General features: G+C 41.3%; 1 protein-coding gene across 3 annotated transcripts; it reads left to right on the plus strand.

The window, feature by feature from the left end:
- The first annotated feature begins 1,014 nt into the window (after nucleotides 1-1,014).
- Nucleotides 1,015-24,059, plus strand: OGT (O-linked N-acetylglucosamine (GlcNAc) transferase). 3 transcript variants are annotated; one of them, XR_005604683.1, is made up of 23 exons: nucleotides 1,030-1,204; nucleotides 4,797-4,977; nucleotides 5,879-6,122; nucleotides 7,675-7,743; nucleotides 10,755-10,871; nucleotides 12,202-12,281; nucleotides 13,468-13,663; nucleotides 13,890-14,030; nucleotides 14,207-14,307; nucleotides 14,497-14,650; nucleotides 14,755-14,856; nucleotides 15,089-15,268; nucleotides 15,817-15,975; nucleotides 17,050-17,139; nucleotides 17,889-18,014; nucleotides 18,375-18,545; nucleotides 18,667-18,783; nucleotides 18,863-19,030; nucleotides 20,762-20,883; nucleotides 21,037-21,189; nucleotides 21,866-22,118; nucleotides 22,314-22,437; nucleotides 22,997-24,059. XR_005604683.1 is itself a non-coding variant. In XM_039572009.1 (22 exons), exons 1-22 carry the CDS (start codon nucleotides 1,168-1,170, stop codon nucleotides 23,169-23,171), a joined length of 3,108 nt encoding a protein of 1,035 aa, XP_039427943.1. In that variant the 5' UTR covers nucleotides 1,015-1,167; the 3' UTR covers nucleotides 23,172-23,357. The 3 variants fall into 3 exon arrangements, 2 of the variants coding, with proteins under 2 accessions (XP_039427943.1, XP_039427942.1); XM_039572009.1 differs by lacking the exon at nucleotides 20,762-20,883 and having other exon boundaries at nucleotides 1,015-1,204; nucleotides 4,827-4,977; nucleotides 22,997-23,357; XM_039572008.1 differs by lacking the exon at nucleotides 20,762-20,883 and having other exon boundaries at nucleotides 1,032-1,204.
- The last annotated feature ends 158 nt before the right edge of the window (nucleotides 24,060-24,217 follow it).

Genomic DNA, 24,217 nt, shown 5'->3' on the forward strand with positions numbered 1-24,217 from the left:
TTTGGGAACTGCCTAATTATTACCAATACTTCAGAAACAGCTGCCCTCCTTTTTCTTTAAGTTGCAATTACTTCCAGAAACCAGAACTTGGTAATACGAGCCTTTAGGAAGGTGCACGATTCACCGGAGCCTGCTAATTTTTAGTGCCCCGGGGCAGCTTTGTGCAGACCCCGGGGTTCCGTATGGAGTCCTGGCGTGTGGCTGACGGAGCTCATGGAAATAGAGCAGGAATGGGGATACAGACGCCTGTGCTGCTGTTTCTCTGTACACCGGTGCGGCCGGAGCCCGGTGAATGAGTGCAGGTACAAGGTGAGCGCTGGTGCCCGGAGGGCGCAGGTGCCCTTTGACTGAGCTCTGCTGTGCCGGTGTTTGAGCTCCGCTCTCCCGGTGAGCCCCGATGTCCCGGTGTTTGAGCTCCGCTCTCCCGGTGTTTGAGCTCCGCTCTCCCGGTGAGCTCCGATGTCCCGGTGTTTGAGCTCCGCTCTCCCGGTGAGCCCGATGTCCCGGTGTTTGAGCTCCGATCTCCCGGTGTTTGAGCTCCGCTCTCCCGGTGAGCTCCGATGTCCCGGTGTTTGAGCTCCGCTCTCCCGGTGTTTGAGCTCCGCTCTCCCGGTGAGCCCCGATGTCCCGGTGTTTGAGCTCCGCTCTCCCGGTGTTTGAGCTCCGCTCTCCCGGTGAGCCCCGATGTCCCAGTGCTTGAGCCCCGATGTCCCGGTGTTTGAGCCCCGATGTCCCGGTGTTTGAGCTCCGCTCTCCCGGTGTTTGAGCCCCGATGTCCCAGTGCTTGAGCTCCGATGTCCCGGTGTTTGAGCTCCGCTCTCCCGGTGAGCGCCGCTTCCGCGGGGCCACGTGCGGGAGTAGCGGGAGGTGGCGGCGCATGCGCAGTCCCGCCGCCTTTGGCGCAGCGCTGCGCGCGGAAGGATAACCTTGGAGCTGTAGTACGACGATTCCAGCGGGTCCCTCCGCCCGCCGTGCGACAGCGCTGCCCGGCGCCGCCCGGACTCTTTTCCGCGGGGATAGTTCCGGCCGCGGCCATTCGGTACTGCCGCCGCCGCCGCCATTTCGGGAGCGCCGCTTCAGCGCGCCGCGATCGCGGGCAGCTCGGCCCGGCCCGGCCCGAGCGCATCTTCTGCTGTCGCCGCCACAGACTCCCCGGCTCCTGTCCCGATGGCGACCTCCGTGGGGAACGTGGCGGACAGCACAGGTACCGTGCGCTGCGGCGCCCCCGGGGACGGGCTGGCCGGGGACAGTGGGGGCCGGGCCGAGCCCTCGCCCCGGGGCTGCTCCCCGCTCTCCGGGCCCGCGCCCGGCGGAAGTTTCCAGAAGGAGCAGGGCGGGGGTGCCCCCGCCGCCTTTGTGGGGTCTGTGCGCCCCGGGCCCGAGCGCGGCCCTGGGTGCGCTCCGGTGGGCGCTGCCCGTGGGCAGCCCCCGGGCCGCTACCGGGGAGGCGCAGGAAGGTGTGAGTGCGGCGGGCTCGCTGCTATATTTATCAGACTATCAGGTGACTGCGTTAGAGGGCGAAGTAGGGTAAAAGCCTGACCCCAAATATGTGTTGGTTTGCCCAGAATCGCTCGCTGCACTTAGGACTTTTTTTTCAGCAGTCTGGTCGAATGGAAGGTGTCCCTTCCCATGGCCGTGGAATTGGAACGAGATTGTCTTTAAGGTCCCTTCCAATCCAAACCGATTGTGTGGCACAGCCGAGCACTAAAACGCTTTTCTGAACAGTCTGATAGCGTGTTGCATCACGGAAGATCCTGCCCTAAATCTAGTTTGCAGGTCCAGGACTTGAGGAATGGAGGAGAAATCTGACTTTTTGTAGAGTAAAAAAAAAAAGTGTTATGCTAACTGAAAGGATGAAAGGACAACGCAGCTTTATCCCCCAGATTTTGGGGGTTTCTATAACCAGAGGGGCAGGAAGAGCTGAAACGATGTCTGGGAAAAATAGAAGGAAAAAGAGGACTTTTGGAGAAAGATGGGATAGCAGTGTAGAGATAGGGATCTAAAGAGAAACTGTAGTGATGCTGCAGTACGGTGTTTCGTACCTTCTTAGCTAGAACTGTGTCTGGTCAGCGAGGCTGCAGCATCCCCTTGGATCCCTGGAGGTAAAAAGAGCCACGTGCACGCTGGGAGAGAGTCCTGTGCTCATCCAGCACCTCCCAGCTGGAGGTAACCACTGCTCCTGTCTGGACCTAGACTGATCTTAACGCAGGGTTGAGCGTGAGTGTATTGCAAGTGTTTAGGATGGCATTGGGCGAGTCGGGGAGGGAAATGGCCTTGGGCACGTTTCTGATGGTTCTGTGCAGCTTTTTGTTTTGCTTGTATTGTCTAGAAGCCTCAGGGAAGGTCATTGTCACAGCACGTACTAGACTTTTTCCAAGGTCATAATCAAAGCGTGCAGCACAAGTTAGCCTAGGTACAGAAATTCATTTATGCAAGACTGGATACGGGATTTTCCTGGCTGTGAGTCCTCACTGCAATTATTTTCTTTACACATTGATTTAGTGAGCATCCATCCATGGGCTATCTTACGGATATTTTGCACTGCATAACTTCCAGCCAACTTTGTATTAGAAGTTTTGCTCGTTCTGAACTTTGTGATGTGCCTGTCCACTTCCTGCTTTTCAGTGAGCTTTATCAGAATCATTTATAAAATAAATGCTTGGAGGTAGATGACTAGCAATTTTATACTGAGTTTGCCTTATCTCTGGGGACAAAGGGTGGGTTGTTTTGTAAACAGAGACACTTGATAAATGAAAGAAAATGTCAGTGTTTCTTCTTTTGTTGCTTTTGGTAGTAGTTCTCATTCCCAGGTGTGAAATCTGCACCGCCTGCTCTCTTGCCCTGGAATTTGTAACTTCAGTTTGACTTCTTGCTTTAAATAGGCAAAATGTAGCATTTAGATCATGGCTGAAAGCCTACTTCCCAGCAGTCACAAGTATTGAAGTGTAAACTTTTGGGTTGTTTTGTTTCAGTGTGCTTTTTTGGTTTTTTTAGCTTTGAAATTTACTAAAACAGTTGAAATGCGTTTGAAGAGGAAATCCACTTCATGAGACATGCTCTTCCTCTCTCTGGTTTCTCTGTTTGTGCCATCAGCGGAACTTGAAAATGTGCTGACCGCCAGAAGGGCAAACCCTGTTAACAGAAGGGCCAAGTGAGGAGCACCACAATACTGGTGCTCCAGTATTACCATCAGCACCATTTATAAACGGTGTGGTTTTCAGCCACAGTTCAACATTCTCATGTTGAATAAAGGTTGTACCTTTTTATCTTTGCCAGTAGGTTTAACCAGATCCCGAAGTCCATTTTGCCCATAGTCAGGGTTTGAAAAACAGGAATCTAATCTGGATGAAGATACTTGGCTACTAATTTGGTAATTACCTGAAAATGAGTGGCTTTGGTAGTTCCAGTTTACTGTAAAACAGTTTATAGCACTGACAGAGACAATGTACTGTCTGGAAAAATTACTTTACTTAGAGCACTTGTAGTCTTACATTAAAACCTACTGGTACAAAAACCCCACATTTGAAAACAATTTAAATAACTTCCGTCAATCCCAATTTTGTAAAATCAGCACGAGGTAGTAAATCTGTACTTAATGTCTTTATGATTTTTTTTTTCATCACCTTTAAAGTTCTCACAAAAGCATGAGAGTCTCTGGACTTTTGTACTACCCCAGTACAAAAATGTAGGCTCAGCTGTTGAGGTGGTTTCCTCTGTTAGGAAAGGTTTATCTGTTTCATTTAAATTCAGAATTTTAAAACTGTGGGATAAGGTGGGAAGTGTTTAATGAATGGAATTAAGGGACTGCAGAGTACAGGAGGAAAGAGGAGAGATACTTGAGGTAATCAAACCTTTTAATAGTAAGAGTCTTTGGTATAAAGGCATAATTTGAAGGCCAGCACTTCTTTCCAGGATGAATGGTTGTAGGTTTTTTCCAAGCTGCACTTGTTTATTAGTTTGTAAGAAATTTTACTTACTTTTCTTACTTCCAGTTGTTTTATGTAAAACAGGTGGTGTTTTATTTAAGTTTTTCGTTCTCCACAGTTGGGTATTAAATACTAAAACCATTTTGTCACTCCTGTTCCAGCTAAGCCTCCAGGAGCAGTAACTTCTTTCCTGTACCCTGTGTGTTTAATGGTTCCTCCTGTAGGCCAGTTGCATAATCTTTGAAGTGTGTGTTTGTCTCTCATCAGATATTGTTGTTCCAAGACCATTTTTTTTTTCTGTGAAGGAATTTTGACTCCTTAAAGAAAATGTAGGAGTATGCAGGATTCAAGGAATGTTACCCATTGTGCTTTTTTTGTCTTTTTTTTGAGGGCTTTCACTGCTTGTACAGCAAAACTTTATTTTGTTCAAGTCCTTTGAAGTCTTTGTCTCCTGTCCTTCATTTCCCTATTAAATTATTGGAACTTTTTTTTAGCATAGCAAAGCGTAGGATTTTCAGTCATGGGGGAGGGTGAGGAGAGTCATTGTTCTGTTAGCAGCACTTCCACTGTTAGGAACCAAAATATATCATGACAGGAGTCTCAGAATAATGGAAAATGACTGACTTACAAATATTCACAGTCGTTACAGTCTGCATTTTTGTTACTATTAGCTGATGGAGTCAAGGACTGGTACAGATAAGATCTTAGAGTCCCAACTGTCACCTGCTGTAGTGTTTCATATAATTTCAAACATTTTCATCCATTAGTTGTGTACATTTGTTTTCATTGTTTTGTTTTGTTTTGGTTTTGTTTTGTTCCCATCATCTAACTTTTTGTTTTCCCCCTTTAAATGTTTTGGTGATTCTCCAGAACCAACGAAACGTATGCTTTCCTTCCAAGGGTTAGCGGAGTTGGCTCATCGTGAGTATCAGGCAGGAGACTTTGAAGCAGCAGAGAGACACTGCATGCAGCTCTGGAGACAGGAGCCTGATAACACTGGTGTGCTTTTGTTACTGTCGTCCATTCACTTCCAGTGTCGCCGACTGGACAGGTAGGTTTCTTCCCTCTGGGATTTTGCTGGGGTAAGAGAAATACAAATTGGACTCATCAGCTTTACAACAGGAGGCCTTGCCATTATTCTAATTATTATTTTAATATTGTGCCTATTAACATTGGAGCATCAGGCACATTGGTGTGTACTGGCAGGATTTACATGTGTAATGTTCATTCCACCTACAGTCCAAGGTGGTTTTGGGTTTTTTTTTATTTAAAGTTACAAGACTGTTTCCTGCACAGCAGCATGTTTAGTTAAAGGAGTTTTCTGATCTGAAAGTTGTTTTTATGTTCTTTCTGTTTGCCTGTTCCTCATCTTGCTTTCTGTGCCTCTACCATTTTGAATGTCACTTTTTCTAGCTGTAAATTCATGTTTGCTGGTGAAGGAAGTAAGAGCATTTGACTGAGATCTGTTTTATATAGTCTTCTGATTGAAGTTGTAGTAGTTCAGATAGGGGAAAATAAAATGGGTGAGGATACAACAGAATTTTACATGTAAGCCATGTCCTGCTTCTTGAAAAGAATATCAAGTGGAACATTGCTTGAAGTGTGCAGATGTTGGAAGAGGGATTCCTGTAGTGTTTTTTCCAAGTGTGTTGCGCTCAGGTTTGGTGAGGCAACTTGAACCCTTCTGACTGTAAATGAGACCTGTCTTTCTTCAGTACAACCTAAAATGGGAATGAGGGAGATCAGAGTTTAAGGTGGGAGCATAAACATAAAAGACAGCTCTGTAAGTCCAGATTTATTGGCTGTATGTCTGGTTCACTTAAGCATGAATGTTCATTAGAGTAACTAGATAAACAGGCAAACACTGGGTGTTGAGGGTGAGTTTTTTTTTTTTTTGTTTGGTTGTTTTTGGGCTGTGTTTTTTTATTTGCTAACTTGTCTGTTCTCTCCAGGTCTGCTCACTTCAGCACTTTGGCAATCAAACAGAATCCACTGTTGGCCGAAGCCTATTCCAATCTAGGCAATGTGTACAAGGAGCGTGGACAGCTGCAGGAAGCAATTGAACATTACAGACATGCACTGCGCCTCAAACCAGATTTCATTGATGGATATATAAATTTGGCTGCTGCACTCGTAGCTGCAGGTGATATGGAAGGAGCAGTACAGGCATATGTGTCTGCCCTTCAGTACAACCCTGTAAGTAATGCTTTATTTTATAAAAGTCCATTCTTAATTACTGCCCCAGGACACAAAAGTAGCAGTTTTCATAGAATGAATAAAAGATAACCCTTTCAACCTGTATGCTATAAACTTAATGAAGTAGTTATTACTATTTTTAAGGATCTTTGAAAGGCTTCTGTAACAAAAAGTTGTATATTGCAGTAAGGGCTGCTGGTCGTTTGCTTTTCTGTATATGTAACATACTTAACTGTTTAGATCAAAGAACAGCAAGGGTTTGTTTGGTTTTTTTTTTTTCTGAGGGCAGAAGCTTCAGTGAATGGCCTCGTATTTAGCTTTGTGTGCTTTAATGTAGTATTACAGTGAGAGAATCAGTGCTTAGATTTGAATGTGAGATCTTGAAAAATCACCAGGTATTACTTTATCATGAAGTTAGAAATTTCATGGTGCTGAGTGTTGCCTTGGTTAGAATTCTGCTGTAGACTGGGTTAGATTTCCACTGTGGACTGGTTTACAGAAGCATCAGTTTAGGTTTTATAGGCTGAAACTGACTGTCTATAAGTGACTCCTATAAGATTGATTGATCTGGTGTTTGGATTTTTGTCATATTGACTTTTTAGTAAACATTGTATCAGACTGCTGTCCTCTGTTTGTTTTGCATCATGCTCATTAAATTTGTGTAGTATTGCTTAGCATGATGAAGGTATTTGCCTGCATCTTTGGTCAAACATTTTGATAAAAAATACTTAAAGTGCAGCATCAGTCCTGTGTGCATAAATCCTTTTTCTGTAGGAGAAGCAAAAGCAAACCCAGTCCAACAAGTGCCCAGAATCTTATTTCTCTGTGTTCTTCAGCCAGTGTGAACTTGTCTAACTTAATATGTGTCTTGGGGTGACTAGTGGATGCACTGGTTAGAATAATGTGAGATGGTGGGATTTTTTACAGGGGTTGAGTTTTGTTTAGGTTAGTAAATCCTTTCATTAGTGTTGACAAAATGTCTCCATTCTCTGTGGTCTTTACTGCTAGATAATGCAGTTGCAGACTGTGCTTTCATTTCAAATAAATTAAAGAACAAGAACGTGTGGTAAAGCTGTTGGAAATGGATGGATTAGTGGGCAAAACGGGGAGAAAAACTTTTTTAGGGATACAGGCAGCAAAATCACTTTATATATCTATTTAAAAGCCATAATGGCAATAGTGTATCTTAAGAGTACAGGTTTGGAGCAATGGTTTGGGAAAAAAAAATGGGGCTTGAAATGCTTACACATGGCAAAAGGACTTAAGCTGCTGGAGGGCGTTTGTTTTCAGTTTTCGATTTCTGTATAATAGGAGTTGTATGAAATATTACTTCTTTTTAATTCTTTACAGTTGTTCATTACAGTACTAAATTTGGTCAGATTATCTGTTGTCTGTAATGCTAGGTCAAGAAAAATAATTTACATTTGTGATGTATCTACTAAGAATCTAAACTAAGCTTTAGAGGACTGGGTTATTCCCTTGCAAGTACTCTGTGAAGACCTGTGGAGCATTTGAGATCCTGAAGATGATGGTGTGATTTTGATTTTTTCAGGACTTGTACTGTGTTCGTAGTGACCTGGGGAACCTGCTCAAAGCCCTGGGTCGCTTGGAAGAAGCCAAGGTAGGTGTTGGGTAGAATACATGTAAACGTCAGTGTTTTGAAAACTTGAACTTTGCACCAAGTCTTCAAATCTGCGTTGATCTACAGACAGTCCGAGAAACTTCTGAAAACTGAAGGCACTGAAACACCCCAGAGTAGTTGCAGGGCAAGATATGGCATGTCCATGTTTAAAAAGTTGGTTTAAGTCAAGAAATGGAAAGTTACCGAGCCTTGCTGCTGAACTAGACTATCTGATACCATTCTGAAGTATTGGGCAGGGGCTCCGTCATGCTTTCATCTGGAAATAAGTAACAATCCTTCAGATCTGAGGCTTGCCTGCTGGTGCCAAGCAGAGAGCCTGTGGTTAGCTCGAGATCCCTGTACGATGCAGGTGCTATTGAAAAGGCTGCTCTTCTAAAGTCCTTTGTGGCTTGTAAGTGGAGAAGAAACTTATCCAAATGTTACCTTGTAATACTGGCTTTTAAAGATTTTTATTCTTTTAACTTTTCCCTTCCCTTGATAGTGGAAGAAAGGCTAGTAAATAATAGCTGCAGTATGCGACACACACCACCCCCCCACCCCCATCCCCCAATATCTTTTCATCATGTCTTCCCTCTCCCCTCCCCCAAAATAAAGAAATCGGAAGGACAAAGCTGGTTTGTTTGGTAAATGAACTGATCAAAAGAAAACTTGCTGTAGTGGAAAGGTGGCTTCTAGCAGTCTTGCGTTTCCTAAACTGAGAATTCGAAAGCCAAGATGAGTTTAAAATTCTTGGCACGTTAAAATTTGGATTGCAGAAAGAAATTGTCTTGTTACAAGCCACCTTACGCGTCCGCGCTGCAGGGGTGAGGAGTGTGGAGAAATCAGAACCACTCTGGACTCCACGGCTGTCGCTCCAAGCCCCACGCGCATGCTCAGAAGTGGAGTGTATGAACAGCGTAGCTGTCTGTTTGGCTGCAGCACCATCTGGGGAGGGTGGGCATCTTTATGGGGTAACGGGGACTGCAGGTTCAAAATTCAATATTGTTTGATTTCTCATAACAACTTGGATGTGTGTACCACCCTAGGGCAGCCTGATTGATTTGGTCGGATCCAGGTTGAAAACATTGTATAGCGGCATTCGGAGTTAAACAGTCTTTGAGACACTTGGTTCTCAGCCCACCAAGCGGACAGCTAACATGAATTGCACTTCACTGCAGCTTTAGTGTGACTGGTATAGGCCAAGACACTGCGCCTGCCTTAGGTTGCTGACTTCTTTGTTTCAGAGCTCTGGAGACACCTAGTTTGAAAGTGTTATTCCGTTTTGTGAGAACTTAATAAACGAGGAAAAACATCTTGAGTAAATTGCAATGTGTTTCTTTGGTTATCAGTCCATTTGAAAGATCAAGCCAGCAGATTCCTTACAGTTTGAACTAAAATTTAATTTCTTTGTAGATATTTCAGAGCCTTTCTTCCAAAAAAAAAAAAAAAGTCCCTGCTGTATGCAATTGCCCGATTAACCCTCTCCCTTCTGCATGTCTCCCTTGTTACAGACAGATTATCCTCATTCCCATGTGTTAAGACATATCCAAAAAAATGCAATTGCTTTGTTGAACTCTTACTAATGATCTTGTTTTATTTTCTCTCTTGTTTTTGGTTTTTCACCACTGATATTGTATTTAGAAGGTTTCAGGTGGGTGAAACCTCCTATTCCATGCGTAAGGTGCCTCGCTGAAGGGAGCTCGAGGCCTGGATCTAGGGCAGACACACACCTCCTCCTCCTCTTCCAGCAAGGAACGCACCGAAAAGTCACATGATGAGAAATATGGTAACGGGTTTGTAACTGCCACAGCAAAACCATTTGCCTCCATGCCTGAATCTTCTGTCTTGTGGCTTCAGAAACAGCTTAAAATATTTAATTACAAGCAAGTAATGTAAGAATATTTTATACTATTAGCCACAAATTCTTTCAAAGAAATAAAGTAAAAGTAAATTAAAATATTTTTTAAAGAAATAATTGGAGATAGTTAATAGTAAAAGCTTCTAACTCTTCTGGTTGTTCATTTTTTTCCTTTTTTCTTCTTTGTTTGGATTGCAGCGTTCTGCTCTTCTGATGATGCGCTGTGATCCTGCAGTAGCGCAAAGGCTGCGCAGCGGTAACGCGCATTGCGTGCGATTAAAGCCCCCGTGAACGGTTGACTCGATGATTAATCTCTGATCGGGCGACTGCCCGAGCTCCAGGCTGCAGCCTTTTGGATAAAATTGGGTTGTAATGCATTTACAGAGTCCAGACATCAAATTTAACATGCGAGTTTTGTGTGGGCCTGTCTGGTAGATTAATGATTCTGGTTGGCCGTTCACTGCACCTTGGGGCAATCACTAGAGCCAAGCAGTTCGCAGCGATAGCGTGGCGCCGTGCTGGGTAGGATGCGCAGCGATTTCTTGCGCTTGCATTACAGGGACCTAAACCTTCATGCAATCCTGTCATTTGAGGTTTTGAAGCTGCAGGAGAGGTTGAATTGTATTTGAAGAAACCAGCAAACAAGATACAGATGGGGTGTGTCATCTCATTTGCTAAGCACACTTAAAACTGAGGAATGGCTTCATCTTTTTCTGTAGCTTTTTTGGTTCCGGGTTTTTTTTTTTTTTAAAGTAATTTCTATCTGATTTAGAATATTGGAAAATTTTGTTTCAGAGCGAAGTTGTTTTTGCACGGTAATTTTTTGATTTTTACGCACTTGGAGGCGGCATATGTTTCTGGTAAACTACTTGAATTGTTTCTAAGATGATTTCTTTGGTGATTTGGTGTCTGAAGGAATGTTAAACTGTTACCAGCATAACTGAAAAATGGTGGGCTTGCACCTGGGTTTTGGTTTGCGCTGGCGCAGGATCAACAACAGTTTGCAGCGCATTAGTTTTGGCGCAAGCTAGCCTATACTGCAGGGTCACTTTTGGCTGGTTAGAGAAGGCATACTAACAATTATTTTTTCTCATTTTTTTCTTTTTACAAATATTCCCCTTCCCTTGTATCTCTCTTCTTTAACTATTCCAAGGCCTGTTACTTAAAAGCAATTGAGACTCAACCAAACTTTGCAGTGGCTTGGAGTAATCTTGGCTGTGTTTTCAATGCCCAAGGAGAAATTTGGCTTGCAATTCATCACTTTGAAAAGGTAACTACCTAAGGGAGTCAGCTTCACTGCTAGATTTGCATATGTACATGCAGTTGTGTGCTTGCAGGTGATAGAAATATTTTGATAGTGGAGAACTTCGTATGATCCTCTTAGTTAACAGCTCATGTTAATTGTTTTTTTAAACTTGCTGGTGTTTCAAACTGCCTGTATGCTGCTACAGACAGACACTTAGAACTGCCCTAGGACTTGACACATGTCAAATATGAAAAAATTAATTAAATTTTTTCAGCCCTTTTTTGGACTAAATTTTTTAAAAATCTGATTAGATGATAATGTTTTGCATGTTTTATGTGTGAGAGAATCAACTTGGTCCTTAAAATCATTTTTCATTGTGACTTTTGTTTCAGGTATTACTGTCCTTTGAGTATCTGAGAAGAACAGTTTTAGGTGACACATTAATTCCTCTTCTCCAGGGTTATTTTTCACCACTGTACAGACTTCTCTAGATTAGTGTCATTAACTAGTTGTCTGATTCCTTCCAATTAGTATCTAACTGGCACCGTAATTAATTTTGTACTCATTTCTAAAGTTGGATTTAAGATGTGGCAATAGTTTCTTTCTGAAATTCATAGCTTTAAATCTACAGAAAAAAGTCTAGCTGCTCAAGATTTTTTTTGGGGGGGGGATCTGTGTCTAGTTCATGATAGATGAAGTATTTTAATTTGGAATTAATAGTTCCCATGAGACTGTAAGACTGTGGGGCTTGTCAGATACTCACATGTAGCTTTGTACTGCAGCTTCTGTAACTTCATCAGTTTCTTAAGTGGTTTTTTACATTTTATTAGTTTTGAAGGGAGTGAAGACGTTCTAGTTAAATGGCTACTGAATTTTCCCTGCACATGTGATGTATTTGCTCTTTCCTTGTTCTTGTGCACAGTCTCTGTTTTTCTGCACTGGTAAAGTTTTAAAATTCTGTCTCACTTTGCAGTAGATAAAGGATACAGATAAGGTTTTTTAGGGTTTCTCCTCTTAAAAACGAGCTAAAGACAACATAGCATCAGTAGACAGGAGTGTGAAGTGTGATCAGCCTAATGTGAAATAAATGCTTAGCACTTCATTCTGCAGTAGTTGCAACTGAATAGGTAAGCAGACAAATAAATTTGAAGGTAGTACGTGCTGTCATTTCTACAGATAAATAATTTTGCTCTGTGATTGGTTTATATAAGTTTTCCTTCATTACTAGGTTATTGATAAAGTCTTAAAAGCTTACAGATTATAGTTACCAAATTTCAAAAAAGCATCAACTCAGTTTCATAGATAATGTTTTTGTGTTAAATGCTCAAAACTTTTACTTCAAAAATATTTTCAGGCTGTAACACTTGACCCAAATTTTTTGGATGCTTACATCAATCTGGGAAATGTTCTGAAGGAGGCAAGGATATTTGACAGGTAAGCAGATCAATACTGTTGGTCTCTGTGGCTCGTCAGGTGTATCAAGGTACAGATTATGTTCCTTCTGTAAAGTCTATGGACAGGGGTAGCAAAGCTGTAAGGTGAGCAAGCAAGTGGCTTTGAAGTGCAGACAGACCAGGCTACTGGTCTGTTTAAATAAAAATGAAAAATTAAAGTGAAATGTATTCTTTCATATTGCTTTCTTGTACAATGCACTGTCAAAAATGAGAGTTTCTGATGAAAATAGATTTGAAATTAAGGCTGGGGAGGGTGAAAATAAGATGCACGAGAAAGGCCTGAATACATGAATTCTCTGTTTTCATTATGTGATTCAGAACATAATTTGCCAGTGTGTCTCTTCTAAAATTTTCCTTCTGTGTGAGACAAACTAAAATGCTGGAATTCAGCTAAACATTTGATTGAATAGTCTGTATTTGTGACATGTCCCCGTCATGTTATTGCCTTGGGTTGCAATAGTGCTGCTGTCTTGTTGAGCTAATGTGTTCTGAGACCTCTAATCTGACAAGTGAATCTTTTGTTTCTGGGAAAAGATCCAGGCTGTGTTGTTTATATGCAGTGTACCATATTGCATCTGTTAATTGGTTTATAATTTCTGGTAGCTGTGGTTTGTGGCCCCAAATTTAATAAAAACTTGCAAGGAACAGGTTAATTACCTGCATTGCACACAGTCTAAATGATTCAGTGATATCTAATTTAACCATGAATTAGTGGACCAGAGGCATGTTTTTTCATAATTTCAGATCTTGAATCACCTTTTAAACATTACTTACTATGTATATTGTTATGATTTTCCTAGAAACTGGATTTGAATACATCAGCCATTTGTATAGTGCTATAGGAGCACATAATTAAAGATTTCACTTTTGAACAAAGTGATGATTGAAGTCTTAAGTAAATCATGATAGGTTACTGGAGAGAATAAAGACATAATACTGTTTATCTTGTTAAAATGGAATAATAAATTGGCAAAAAATGGAGTAAGGAAAAAAAGGTGTTTTTCCTAATAATGAAGAGTGTTTTTAAAAAGTAGCTGAAAGCTTTGCTTGTTTTCCAGCAGACCTAATACTGTTCACTAAACACTGTACCAAGCAAGGTAAGTAATTCCTGCTCTCTGGATGATTGTTTACCTTCTCTTTTTTTTTTTCCCTTTGTTTTTTTTCAGAGCTGTGGCAGCTTATCTGCGAGCCTTGAGTTTGAGCCCAAATCACGCAGTTGTGCACGGCAACCTTGCCTGTGTGTACTATGAGCAGGGCCTGATAGACCTGGCTATAGACACCTACAGGAGGGCCATTGAGCTCCAGCCCCACTTCCCTGATGCCTACTGCAACTTGGCCAATGCCTTGAAGGAGAAAGGCAGTGTAAGGAGCACTTCTTTCCTTCTTAGAATTACACTGAATGCTTTTTTAATAGACACCAGCAGTCACCACTTTTGTTAAGATGGATGTTAACCTCACTTACTTAAAAGGGAGAATAATTCAGGAAATCTCCATCTTGAACCTTTTAAAAGTGATTGTATAATGACTTCTCCTAAACAGTGCTTTTACAATAAATATTACTATATTAACAGTGTCCCTTTTTTTCAAGGTGGTAGAAGCAGAAGAATGCTACAACACAGCCCTTCGACTTTGTCCCACTCATGCAGATTCTCTCAACAATCTGGCAAACATCAAGCGGGAGCAGGGCAATATTGAGGAAGCTGTCCGTCTTTACCGGAAGGCTCTTGAGGTACAGTAGAATGGGAGGGAGAGGTGGGTGGTTCGGGTTGGGAATTTCTAATAGGACCTAGGTTTTTTCATCCTCTCTATAAACAAAAGTAAGAAAATACAGTAATAAATGCACAAGTATTTGTGCTGTGGTCTGCTTGTGACATTTGAGACAGAGTCAGTTTCTTTTTCTTCCAGGTGTTTCCAGAGTTTGCTGCAGCGCATTCAAACTTAGCAAGTGTTCTGCAACAGCAGGGAAAGTTACAGGAAGCTCTGATGCATTACAAAGAGGCTATTAGGTAAATGGATACTCTCTGTAAGGGTCCCAGCCTTTCCTAACAGGAAGGTGCCTAGATTTGTACAGAAGGTGATTTAGTCATGTGTTTTCATTTGCGTAGTTGCTCAAGTGGAAAAGTCTGGATTTGAGTGTGTCTTCTCGTTGGAGGAGGAGCTTTTCTTGTTCATGACATATTACCTTTATTTTTCAGAATCAGCCCCACATTTGCAGATGCTTATTCTAATATGGGAAACACTTTGAAGGAGATGCAGGATGTTCAAGGAGCTCTGCAGTGCTACACCCGTGCCATCCAGATAAACCCAGCCTTTGCTGATGCCCACAGCAATCTGGCCTCGATTCACAAGGTAGCACATGCAAATGATTCACTCTTATAAGAGTGTGGTGGGGCACTGTGAGTAGTTACCCTGAGGATATTTTTACCTGCTGACTCATTTCTGTGTCTTCGCAGGATTCAGGGAATATACCAGAAGCTATTGCCTCTTACCGTACTGCTCTGAAACTGAAACCTGATTTCCCAGATGCCTATTGTAACTTGGCCCACTGTTTGCAGGTGAGGAAGATGAGGCTTTGATTGTAATTCTCAGGATTCCTATGTAGCAGATTACTAATTTAAATGTAAAGAGTTAGATTTAAATGAGAAGATAAGATTATACAGTCGTCAACAGTAATTATAGAAGTTCTCACTTCCATTTTTGGAAGAAACATTAATCTCAACCTGTGAAATAACTGATACAGGTTGAAGGAAGCTGTTGTTCTAATCTTTGTTTTTCCTTTTTTTTTAGATTGTCTGTGACTGGACAGACTATGATGAAAGAATGAAGAAGCTGGTTAGCATTGTAGCTGATCAGCTGGAGAAAAACAGACTGCCTTCTGTACACCCACATCATAGCATGCTGTATCCCCTTTCTCACAGTTTCAGGAAGGCAATTGCTGAGAGACATGGAAATCTCTGTTTGGACAAGGTAGGAAGTTCTATACAGGCCAATTGTGATTGAAGTTCTTTGGGGCTTTGCCTGTTTCTGCTCAGAATCAAATACTCAGATTCTCAGTATTAGCTTTTGTAGGCTTTCTGAGTCACTGACACATAAAGAGATAGGATGTAATGTTCACAGTTGTTAGTGCTTCGTGAGTTTTGAGACAGACTACTTGTGCAGGTTGCCAGTTATAAATGAAAATGTGCTGTCAGCTGGTGGCAGGGTCTGGTTAACTAATGGTGTCAGTATATTTAATGATCAGGGGTGGGATATTGAAACTGTTAGAAAAACAGAAATGCAGTAGTGATGTCTGTATTTGTCTGAGAGCAGAGACATCACATCTTGTGACACAGTGTGTGGGCACTGCACTTGGCTGCAGTGGAATACGTAGAATGCAGGTTTGGAATAACATATGTCCATGACTGCTTGCTTGAATGTGGGATAAGGTTAATTTCACAAACTCCTAGGAGGTTTTTGTCCCTTTTGTTTATATTTAAGTTCCTGAGGTTGTAAACACTCATGTGTTTTCTTGGCAGATTAATGTTCTTCACAAGCCACCATATGAGCACCCCAAGGATCTGAAGGCCAGTGAAGGTCGACTTCGTATTGGCTATGTGAGCTCTGACTTCGGAAACCATCCAACCTCACACCTAATGCAGTCAATTCCAGGCATGCATAACCCAGACAAATTTGAGGTAAAAATATAAATGGCATACTTAAAGCTTTAAATAAGGCTGTAAGTGGCACTTCTTCTTGGTGCAAGCTATTAAACAAGGAAAGAGCAAATCTTTGCTTCTTGGGTTTGTTTTTTTATGGGTTGAAGAGTTCTTCGGTCCAAGTCATCCTACTTTCCCAGGATGAAGTGTTGTTTTCAGATACACTTTCAGTTTCCTGACTGGGAGTGATGCCATGAAGATTTTTTGCCTTTTCTTTTATACCCCTGTTATACCTTTTTTACAACTTCTGCATTCTTAGTGCTTTTTGCCTACATTCTTGGACTTGTTTGTCAAGCTAAGAGACTAAACATTTTAGAAGCTTCGTAGCCAGGGATCAGTGTGCCCCAGAGCCCAAGGTCCTCTCCAGAACACATTCTGTAAACCAAGATAGAACCATCCAGGGGAAGGTTCCTTGGGGAGGGGAGCTCACTCGAGCCTCTCATTGGGGAATCTTTGATAGATCTGCTAATTAGTAAGACCTGTAATGTTATACCAGATCTTTTGTGGGGTGTGCATTGTGATGCACATGATCTGGATGTGTGCACCTAAGGATCCTTAAAATAAATACCAAGGTAAAATCCCTTTTCTCCTTCTAACCGTGTATGACTCTTGATTTTAAGACCAGGAAAAGGCATCAGGAGAACTAGTCACTGTTAAAAAGCTTCCCTGAGGCTTAGCTTGTCTGGTCAGCCTGATTGATAGTTATGATTCTCACTAATTACAAAGTCAAAGGTGACTTGTAGAAGGCATTCTTAGAGAATTTAATTCTTATGCAAATCTTCTGTTAAATTACTTTGCCTTGCACTCATGAGAACGTTGGATATATGTCTCCGCAGTATGCAGTGCCATACTCTGGCACCAGAAATAGGCCTGGTTCAAATGTGTCAAAAAATGGCCCAGTGCGGTTTTTTTTGCTTCTTTCTCAGCTGGTAAATGCCACATAAATTAATATGGTTTGTGTGAAACTAGATGTAATTAAAAATTGCAATATTGCACAGTTATTTTATGGGCAAGTTGTCATAGATACTCAGTTTTTGGTGCCTCATATTCTAGGTATTCTGTTATGCCCTGAGTCCTGATGATGGGACAAACTTCCGTGTAAAAGTGATGGCTGAAGCAAATCATTTCATTGACTTATCTCAGGTGAGCTTGTTTTATGCTTTGACCTTTTAGCAAACCTAGATTTTTCTAAATGAAGAAGGAGGAGATGAGGCTGTAGTTTGAGATTCTTACTTAAAATCATTTCTTGAATTAGGTTGATGTTAGTCTTGAGAATTTTGAAATTTGTAGATGTACTGATGTTAGGCCTTACCTGGGATGTGGTGGTTATCTTGTGATCTCTGCTTACTAAAAAGTAACATTATCATTATTTATTAACTCTCACATTAGATCTCAAGATAAGTCATAATTAAATGTCATGGAGAAATCAAGATGTCACAACTGCAACATTTAGGCTTGCTTTAGGTTCAGTGTGAAAACTGACCAGGATTTCAGTATACACAGAAGTCAAGACAAAATCCTTAGGAGTAGCTAATTGGCTTATTCTTGATCTTCTGTTTGATTTTCTGTACTACCTTAGTTTGTGAATGTGCCACTTGACCCATGTGAGCTTTGATTACTAATTAGCCTTAGAGGAGTGGGTGTGGGGGAGGCTGTTCTGGTTTGTATAACCTCAGTTTCTAGCCTTTAGCTTTTGTTTTACTGCTACTGAAGTTAAGTGCTGCATTGAGGACTTAGACTTCTGTAAAACCAGGCATAACAAGATTTAAGTTTCACTTAAATTAAATTATGCAGTTGGCATCTCTCCATTGTTACACTGATGACTAACCACATTTATTACTGGAGGACTGAAAACACAAAGAACTTGTATTCATGTATTTATTTATTCTTAGATACCATGTAATGGAAAAGCAGCAGACCGCATCCATCAGGACGGGATTCACATTCTCATTAATATGAATGGCTACACCAAGGGAGCCCGAAATGAATTGTTTGCCCTGAGACCAGCACCTATTCAGGTAACCAAGTCAGAAGGCTCTTAGTAAGCCAGAATCAATGTCAGAGTTTTTTGGGGGGATTTTTTGACTAAAGATTTTCTAAAATGCCTATGGAAAGAGAATGAGAGGAACCATAATTAGAGTCAGTCTAGACTACAGGAGTTGTCTCAGGTCAGAGAAGCTGTAATCACTGGTTAGTGTTCTGGCTTAAAGCTGCACATAGTGGGGGAAATTTGCTTGAGACATCAATTTTAGAATATCTTTGAGCTGTTCACTGTCTTGGTAGTGAAAGTTTGGAGTTAGGGGTCGATCTTCAGTTGGTAAAGCAGAAGAGGGAACTTGAACCTGTATGTGGCAAAACCTTGCTTTCTTATTTTTTAGGCAATGTGGCTAGGGTATCCTGGAACCAGTGGGGCATTGTTCATGGATTATATCATCACAGATAAAGAAACTTCCCCAGTTGAGGTGGCTGAGCAGTATTCAGAGAAATTAGCTTACATGCCAAACACTTTCTTTATCGGAGACCACGCCAACATGTTCCCCCATCTGAAGGTATGTTGGAAGATGGGGCAAGAAAAGTAGGTGTTTTCCATAGGTGTCTTTATGAAATGGCACTTAGTATAGTATTGGTAAGTGATCTTGTAACTTCTTGAAATCTTTTTTTTTTTTACAGAAAAAAGCAGTCATTGATTTCAAGTCCAATGGTCATATTTATGATAACAGGATTGTTTTGAATGGCATTGACTTGAAGGCATTCCTTGACAGCCTTCCTGATGTCAAGATTGTTAAGGTGAGAGCTGCTCTTGTCTGTGTGCAGTCCTGGGGACTGAAGGTAGTACTCCCTCTGATGCCTGTGTGATTTATCTCAGATGAAGTGTCCCGACAGCTGTGACAATGCCGATGGCAATGCCGCCCTCAGCATGCCAGTCATCCCTATGAACACCATTGCAGAGGCTGTGATTGAGATGATTAATCGTGGACAAATTCAGATTACTATCAATGGATTCAACATCAGTAATGGATTAGCAACTACTCAGGTGAGGCACTTCAGGACACTGTTCTCTTGGGCTTTATGTTACATATGTATGTTTTAACATAACGAAGAAGAGCCTCCAAGCAAATGTGTTTTCTGTCATGTTGATTCATTTAGTTGTCATATTGAAGGAAGCTCATTGTAAGCCACAGATGTAATGGAAGATGATCTTTCCCCCCCCCAAAGATAGAGGAATTGTATCTAGAGGTATATAAAGTCCAAAGAAATTCATTCTTGTTGCATAAAGAAGATACTTGTTTGTTCTGAATTTGAAGGCAAGATTTCCTTACTGCCTGCAGCCTACTGAGATTTGTGACCTGTTATTCAGTGTCAGTTGTGTTTTTCTGTTGGAAAAAAAAATTGCTGAGTAATAGAATAGAGGCAAAGTTACTCCACTGTATTTCAACATTTATTCATCTCCTTACATCTTTCAGAATTATGCATTGTATTACCACCTCTCAGGGCTTAACAATTCATGGCATTTTAGTGACAGTTACTGGTGGTGTTTAACTCTTCTTCCACTGCAGAACAGTTTTTCCCTTTCAGAAATGCCATATTCTGACATTGGCATAACTCATTATCTTGTGAGTTTTACTCAGTTTACAGTCCCTCAGGAACCTCTTTTACAGCATTTTGATATCTTTTATTGCCACTGCTCTCTTCATAATCTCATACCTTGTTTTATTTTGGAGTTCTTTTGTTCACAACTGAGACTTTTCTTTGAGTTGGTAGTAGTTTCTCTTAGTTTGGCCCGTAAGGCTGTTTTTTTCTGAAGTTGTCATCTGAGAATCATAGAGAATTCTTGTCTTAACGCTCCACCACTGAGATGAAACACTCCTAAGATCTGTCTGTGCACTTCTAAAACAGGATTTCTGTCGTTCAGTGACGCTAATATAGCACTTCTTTGTGCTGAGATCAGCTACTTTTGGGCATAGGTCAACAAGAACTGAGCATTGTGTTTTTTGAGGTCTCGGTGACCTAAATAAGTAGCATGTTTACCAACTTCTTTAGAGCTGTTGTGCATCTTCTAACAGTCAGTGACAGCGAGTCATTGTCATTCACATCAAGTGTGTCATCAGTGGCTGGCTGCAATGCCACTGTCTAAATTTTAAACCCATATGTATGTAAAAATACATATATAAGGAAGAAGGCTCTAAGTAGCTGTGTTGCTGTGTCTGTTTAGTTTTGATGCCATTATTGCATGTCATTATTAAAAAAAAAATTGAAAATCCTGCTTCCATTTTACTAATCCTCAGGACTCTTGCATGGTATCTTGATTATCCCAACTTCATCCTCTGCTGCTTTTTATTAGCATATTCTTATTCTTTGTGAATGCTTTAAGATTCTTTTTTTTTTAAAGTTCATAATTAACTCTTCTAATCTAATTTTTATTATTTTCATTATTTTCCTTGTCAACTGGTTCCTTACAGTCTTATCAGACTTATTAAATTATTATTATTATTAAACCTGAGTCTGCATCTATTGATTATCTGTTCTGTGCTTACTGTATTCTTTCTCTCTTAAAAAAAAAAAAAGCACACACAAAAAACCCACCCAAAAATAAACCACAAAATTCCAAACAAGCCAAACCCCATCTTTGCTTTCTAAATACCTTTTTATTCTGTCTTTCAGTTTTAATTTTATTTTTGGTCTCGAGGAAATTAAGTGACCTTAAGGAGGATAGGATTCCATGTGTAATGCCTCTTTATATGATTCTTCTTTCCAATTATTCCAGTTACTTGGAATTTCGGGGAGATATAGGAAGGGCATGAAAATGCCCAGTGTTTTTTGCCTTGGTGGTTGCAACATTGTGGCATCCACAAGCGTGTACACATACCAGTTAAATTCTTGCCGTGGGTAAGTAGACAATTTTGTTTTGTATCATAAAACCAAAGATATGCTTACAGTAATTTGTTATGCTAACAAATGTGTCTCAGGACATTTCCACAGGGCATAGTCTTGTTTCCTGCAGTTTCAGTGTTTCAGTAGCTTTTTTTTTTCCCCCTTTAGATTAACAACAAAGCAGCAACTGGTGAAGAAGTTCCACGGACTATAATTGTTACTACCCGTTCTCAGTACGGCTTACCAGAGGATGCTGTTGTGTACTGTAACTTCAACCAGCTGTATAAGATTGATCCTTCCACCTTGCAGATGTGGGCTAATGTGAGTATCTGTATCCAGTAGGAAATCTAAGGTCAGACTTCAGGCATGGCTGTTCAGGTTAGCTAAAACTTCATGCAAGTTAAGTTTTAACTTCTCTGTGGAAAACGCTGACATTGAGCCGTTTGAATCCCTACAGTGTTCATGTGCAGGGCTTAGTGTTAGCAGAATATAGAGTGTTTTAGATGTGTTTCAGATGATACCTGTGCATCTAGCCAGTGAAAATTTGTGGTTTGGACAGCCTAAGTATGCTGGTTCTCCATTGTGAAATAATTCTGGCTTTCCTTAGTCTCTGCAATTGAGTTACAATTGGCCTTGGCAGTTGATAGATTGATACATCTGTATCAGGTTCCAGCTTACGGTGTATTGCTGAGAACTACTTGGGGGTAATTTTTTATATTCCATAGTATGGGCCTATAAACAAATGAGACCATTAATTTCAGGACTTACTCTCTTAAGAACTGCTCTGTGAAGTGTTGCTCAGAGTTGCTGTCTCTTTCAGTGGGTTAGAAATACAATCCTGGTGATCTCATTCATAATGATGATCTGTTGAATTTCTGCTCTATACCTCAAAGTACTGAATGATGATGGCTTCCACTTAGTATGTGGCAATTTCTTTTTCAGAAAAATAAATGTTCCTCTCTGGACTTTCTGTATTTGCTCTTTATTTTTGTTACAGATCCTAAAAAGAGTTCCCAACAGTGTGCTCTGGCTGCTACGTTTCCCAGCTGTAGGAGAGCCCAATATCCAGCAGTACGCACAGAACTTGGGTCTTGCCCAAAACCGAATCATCTTTTCACCCGTTGCCCCCAAAGAAGAGCATGTGAGGAGAGGGCAGTTGGCTGATGTTTGTCTGGACACTCCCCTTTGCAATGGGCACACAACTGGCATGGACGTGCTCTGGGCTGGAACGCCAATGGTCACTATGCCAGGTAATGCAGCAGGGAACCTACACTGGACACATGCGTTGGAATGTTAGTAATTTTTTAGTAACAGCAAACACATCAAACTTTGCTCCTTGTGGAGGCAGAAGGAAGGTAACTCCTAGTGTGTGATAAGTGTCTTGATAAACTCATTCCTGGTTGTTTTTGTTGGTTTTGATTTGCCTTTTATTTTCTTTTCTTCAGGCGAGACTCTTGCCTCACGAGTTGCTGCCTCACAGCTCACTTGCCTGGGTTGTCTTGAGCTGATTGCAAAAAGCAGACAGGAGTATGAGGATATTGCTGTGAAACTGGGAACTGACCTGGAATAGTAAGCAGACTTGGGACTCTGTGATGTGGGAACATCAAGAATGTAGAGTACTGTATTTGGGCACAGTGCTGAGACATCAGTAGTTTTAATCCTGCAGATAGTTTATATTTAAAATAGCTGGGCAGTCCTCTTCTAGAGGTGTCTTGTGTTGCAGTTAATTCAGCTTCTGCTTTTATGGTAACTTAGCAGCACTCCCAATTGAATGAAAATTTTGAAGAAACTGCTTATGTGCAGAAGTGCAATATAGTTCCCATTTTGTTCTTTTTTAAAGTGAAGATTAAGCAGTTTGTCACTTCAAGTTAAAATCATGCTGTGAAGTGTTACTGCACTACAGATAATGCAGCAAGTTAATGTTGCAGCTCTTCTGAATTGAAGTGGTCATACCGGTCTGTATCAGAAATGATGAGATAGAACAGGAATTTGGTGGAGGTGGGGGGCAGGTGTTTTTGAAACAGTTGTACAGGCAGTTCTGAGTTAGCTGAAAACAGCAGGTTTCAAAGGTAAACAGTATTATGTAGTGTTTGGAGTGTCTCATGACTGCTTTAACTCTCTTTTGTAGCCTGAAAAAAATCCGTGGCAAAGTCTGGAAGCAGAGAATATCCAGCCCTTTGTTCAACACAAAGCAGTACACGATGGACCTGGAGCGGCTGTACCTCCAGATGTGGGATCACTACGCTGCGGGCAACAAACCGGACCACATGATCAAACCAGTGGAGGCCAGCGAGTCTGCATGAAGAGAGACTGGGTGTGCCCACCAGGAACTCTCCAGGAACTGAGCCTCTCCAACACTTGTGCAGAGATGATGAGCTAAAAACTGTGCATTTCTACTTAATCTGCCTGGTACTCTGTGGCTGAAGTAATACATGATGGTGATTAAAGCACAGCCAGACCTATTTCTTGCATGATAGGGAAAGACTCAATAGAGCCTGGGATCCTTTTATTCCATGAGGAATTTGAATGGGATTGAGCCGTGTATATGTGAGCCTGTGTGTGTGAGTGACAAAGTGGTTGCTGGGGAAAGTTTGAACTGCCCAACCAATTTATGATATCATGAATTGATTTAATCTTCCTACAAACCTCTCTCCTTTTATGTGGATTGGGAATTGGAGCGTTTTAACATTTGATTTTGGGTACTCCTGTTGGTATATATGTGGTTCTCCCATGACGAGATTTCCAGCTAGCGAGTTGCTCCCTGTGTTAATTTCTAAACTGCGTGGACTGAAGGGGCATATGTGCTGGTGTAGTCTTTTTTTATAGGTTTTATAAACCACTTGAGCCTATATCAGCCTTTTAATGTTTGACCTCTGTTTTGGAGCTCTCTGTAATGTGTTGGTTAAGATAAGGACTTCTGGTTTTTTTTTGTTTTGTTTTGTTTTTTAAGCTTCTCCAATAACTCAGCTAATTGGCTTCATGATGGCAGCTCCTATTCTGTTGAAAAACCAAATTTGATTTGAAATTAATCCTCCCCACAAGTGTTTGAGGTAAACACAAACTGGTGCCAAATACAGATCTTTCAGGAATGATTGTTAATTATGTATAGGGATGCAGTCCTAGGTACTGTAGCAAAGACTTTAAAAAAAAAAAAAAAATAAAGCTTTGGTTTGCCAGTTTGACTGATTAGACCGGTGTTTCACGTTTTGTCCTGCTGTCAGAAAGAAAAAAGCCTTGCTGTCCTTTCCTCTTCCTTTGCGTCACGTTTTGAGCGGCTGTTTCGGCAGAAATGGGCGTTTTCGCTTGGAATTGGCCACGGCGGAGTTTGCGCGCCGCCGGCGCCGCCCGT

The sequence above is a fragment of the Corvus cornix genome, chromosome 4A (genome assembly GCF_000738735.6).
Source record: "Corvus cornix cornix isolate S_Up_H32 chromosome 4A, ASM73873v5, whole genome shotgun sequence".
Lineage (NCBI taxonomy): Eukaryota > Metazoa > Chordata > Aves > Passeriformes > Corvidae > Corvus > Corvus cornix.